Below are 2,532 nucleotides of genomic sequence, written 5' to 3' on the forward strand. Positions count from 1 at the left end.
ACGATATGATATGATATGATACGATATGATATGATATGATATGATACGATACTATATAATATGATATGATATGATACGATATGATATGATATGATATGATATGATATGATATGATACGATATGATATGATACGATATGATATGATATGATATGATACGATATGATATGGTATGATATGATATGATGTGATACGATATGATATGATATGATATGATATGATATGATACGATACGATATGATATGATATGATATGATATGATATGATACGCTACGATATGATATGATATGATATGATATGATATGATATGATACGATATGATATGATATGATACGATACGATATGATATGATATGGTATGATATGATATGATATGATACGATATAATATGATATGATATGATACGATGTGATATGATATGATATGATATGATATGATATGATATGATATGATACGATATGATACGATATAATATGATACGATACGATATGATATGATATGATATGATATGATATGGTATGATATGGTATGATATGATATGATATGATATGATACGATACGATATGATATGATATGATATGATATGATATGGTATGATATGATATGATATGATATGATATGATACGATACGATATGATATGATACGATATGATATGATATGATATGATATGGTACGATATGATATGATGTGATGCATTAGCAATCAACAGCTTGGTTCTAAACAAAGAAAATCGGTACTTTTTATTTTTCTTCCTGGCTAGAACTTTTTCACGTGGCATGTGATCAGAATGTATAAAAGTCAAAACATGATCAGATTTATAATGTTTTTATCATCTGGATACAATTTTATCCTCGGTGAAGTATTTCATAAGGGCGTTGAAGGAAACAATGGCGTCTGCAATTGTTCCGATAGTTTAGAACCAGTTGCCATGCGTCATTACGAGGGAAGTGACGTCACGACTGTCGAACTGTATCATACAGTACGGATATGTGGTCTTGTGGTATGACACTCGCTTACGGATCGGAAGGTCCTGGGTTCGAGCCTTGCTTGGCACGTAGTTGAGTCCTTGGAAAAGGCTCTTTACTCGCATTCTCTCACCGTACTCAGGTGTAAAATTAGTACCTGGCCGTTAACAGCGTTGTCTCTGTCCGAAAAAAATGTAGTATCGCCTAACAGGCGTCATGCCCCGTCCCATATGTTACACAATAATAATAATATAAAACTATCGGTTATGATTATCAATTGATTTGGAGAAACACAAGACAAACTAGAATATATCATGCTATATTCTTCTTTATTTTAGAATAATGTCATTTGTTTTGTGGTCTTTTAATTAGTATCTTTTTAAAATTTTTAGTTAATTTATCATCTCCTCTATTTTAAATTAATATAACTTTGAAACGCACCCTACCACTCCCGTTCTCTCTCTCTCTCTCTCTCTCTCTCTCTCTCTCTCTCTCTCTCTCTCTCTCTCTCCTCTCTCTCTCTCTCTCTTCTTCTACTGCCCACACACACACACACACACACACACACACACACACACACCATTTACAAATTTTCGCCTATATTATTATGCCAATCTATATATGTATTTTGTGTTTACTTAATAAAGGCCAAAGGCCGAAACGTCGTCTATTTTGTGTTGTTAATTCATGAGTCAGATTTACTCCCTTTATCTTAATCTCCATTTTAACAGTTTTGGCTTTGTCGGGAAAATTGCAATATCGCCTAACAGGCATCATGTCTCGTTCTACACGTTACGTATTGGTGTTGGTCATGGACCCCTTGTAAAGAGGTTTGAGCACTATAGAATAGCTCTAGGGCTGTTTTGTTGTTGTTGTTGTTGTTGTTGTTGTTGTTGTTGTGTTTGTTGTTGTTGTTGTTGTTTTGTTTGTTTGTTGTTTTTTTTAATTTATCTTTTTTTTTTTGTTTGTTTCTTTTCTTAATTATCATATGTTGTTTATTTCAGATGTTTTCTCCAATCCGGGTACAGAATTTCTTCTCGTCTTCCCACAATCCTTCCTGAGAAATGACTACGCTTTTACGGAAATTGCTTTTGAAATCTTTATAACATTGGACATCTCCAATGGTCAGGCGATGGACTCGGCGGTTACTTTAACAACAAATGACCCTAGAGATGTTATTAGCGTGACCGTGAATCAGTCCACTCCTGGCGTTTGCTTGCAGATGCCAAGAAATCGGTCATTTCCCATCGGCAACATTAAAGGGAAGTCCTATCTGATGCACGTGATCGCGACAAATGACGTCACTGTGATGGTCAAAAATGGAGACTTGGAAAGCTCCAATAGGGACAGCTACCTGGCCATCCCGACTTCCCACTTGGGGACAGCGTATATTGCATTGTGTTACAGCAGCACAGAAGCAACCGAGTCCGCAAGTTTTGTTGTCATAGCAACCGGAAGAAACCCCGCCTCTATCAAAATAACACTTCCTGGAGATTCACACAAAACAAAAGGAATTAAAATCGAGCTTGATAAAGTGACTTACGTAAACAATGACGTCATATTTCTAAA

The 2,532-nt window shown here is 35.2% G+C and overlaps 1 protein-coding gene across 1 annotated transcript in view; it reads left to right on the top strand.

Annotated features, from left to right (window-relative positions):
- The first annotated feature begins 1,651 nt into the window (after positions 1–1,651).
- LOC144973833 (uncharacterized) overlaps positions 1,652–2,532 on the top strand; it is a 2,100-nt gene continuing 1,219 nt past the window's right edge. The window contains exon 1 of the mRNA XM_078916725.1: positions 1,652–2,532. This exon is cut by the window's right edge and continues 1,219 nt beyond it. Within this exon, the coding sequence (XP_078772851.1) occupies positions 1,952–2,532 (581 nt within the window). The 5' untranslated portion in view covers positions 1,652–1,951.

Source organism: Berghia stephanieae, chromosome 5 (assembly GCF_034508935.2).
Source record: "Berghia stephanieae isolate SIO BIC M18660-M18661 chromosome 5, UCSD_Bste_1.3, whole genome shotgun sequence".
NCBI classification, from domain to species: domain Eukaryota; kingdom Metazoa; phylum Mollusca; class Gastropoda; order Nudibranchia; family Aeolidiidae; genus Berghia; species Berghia stephanieae.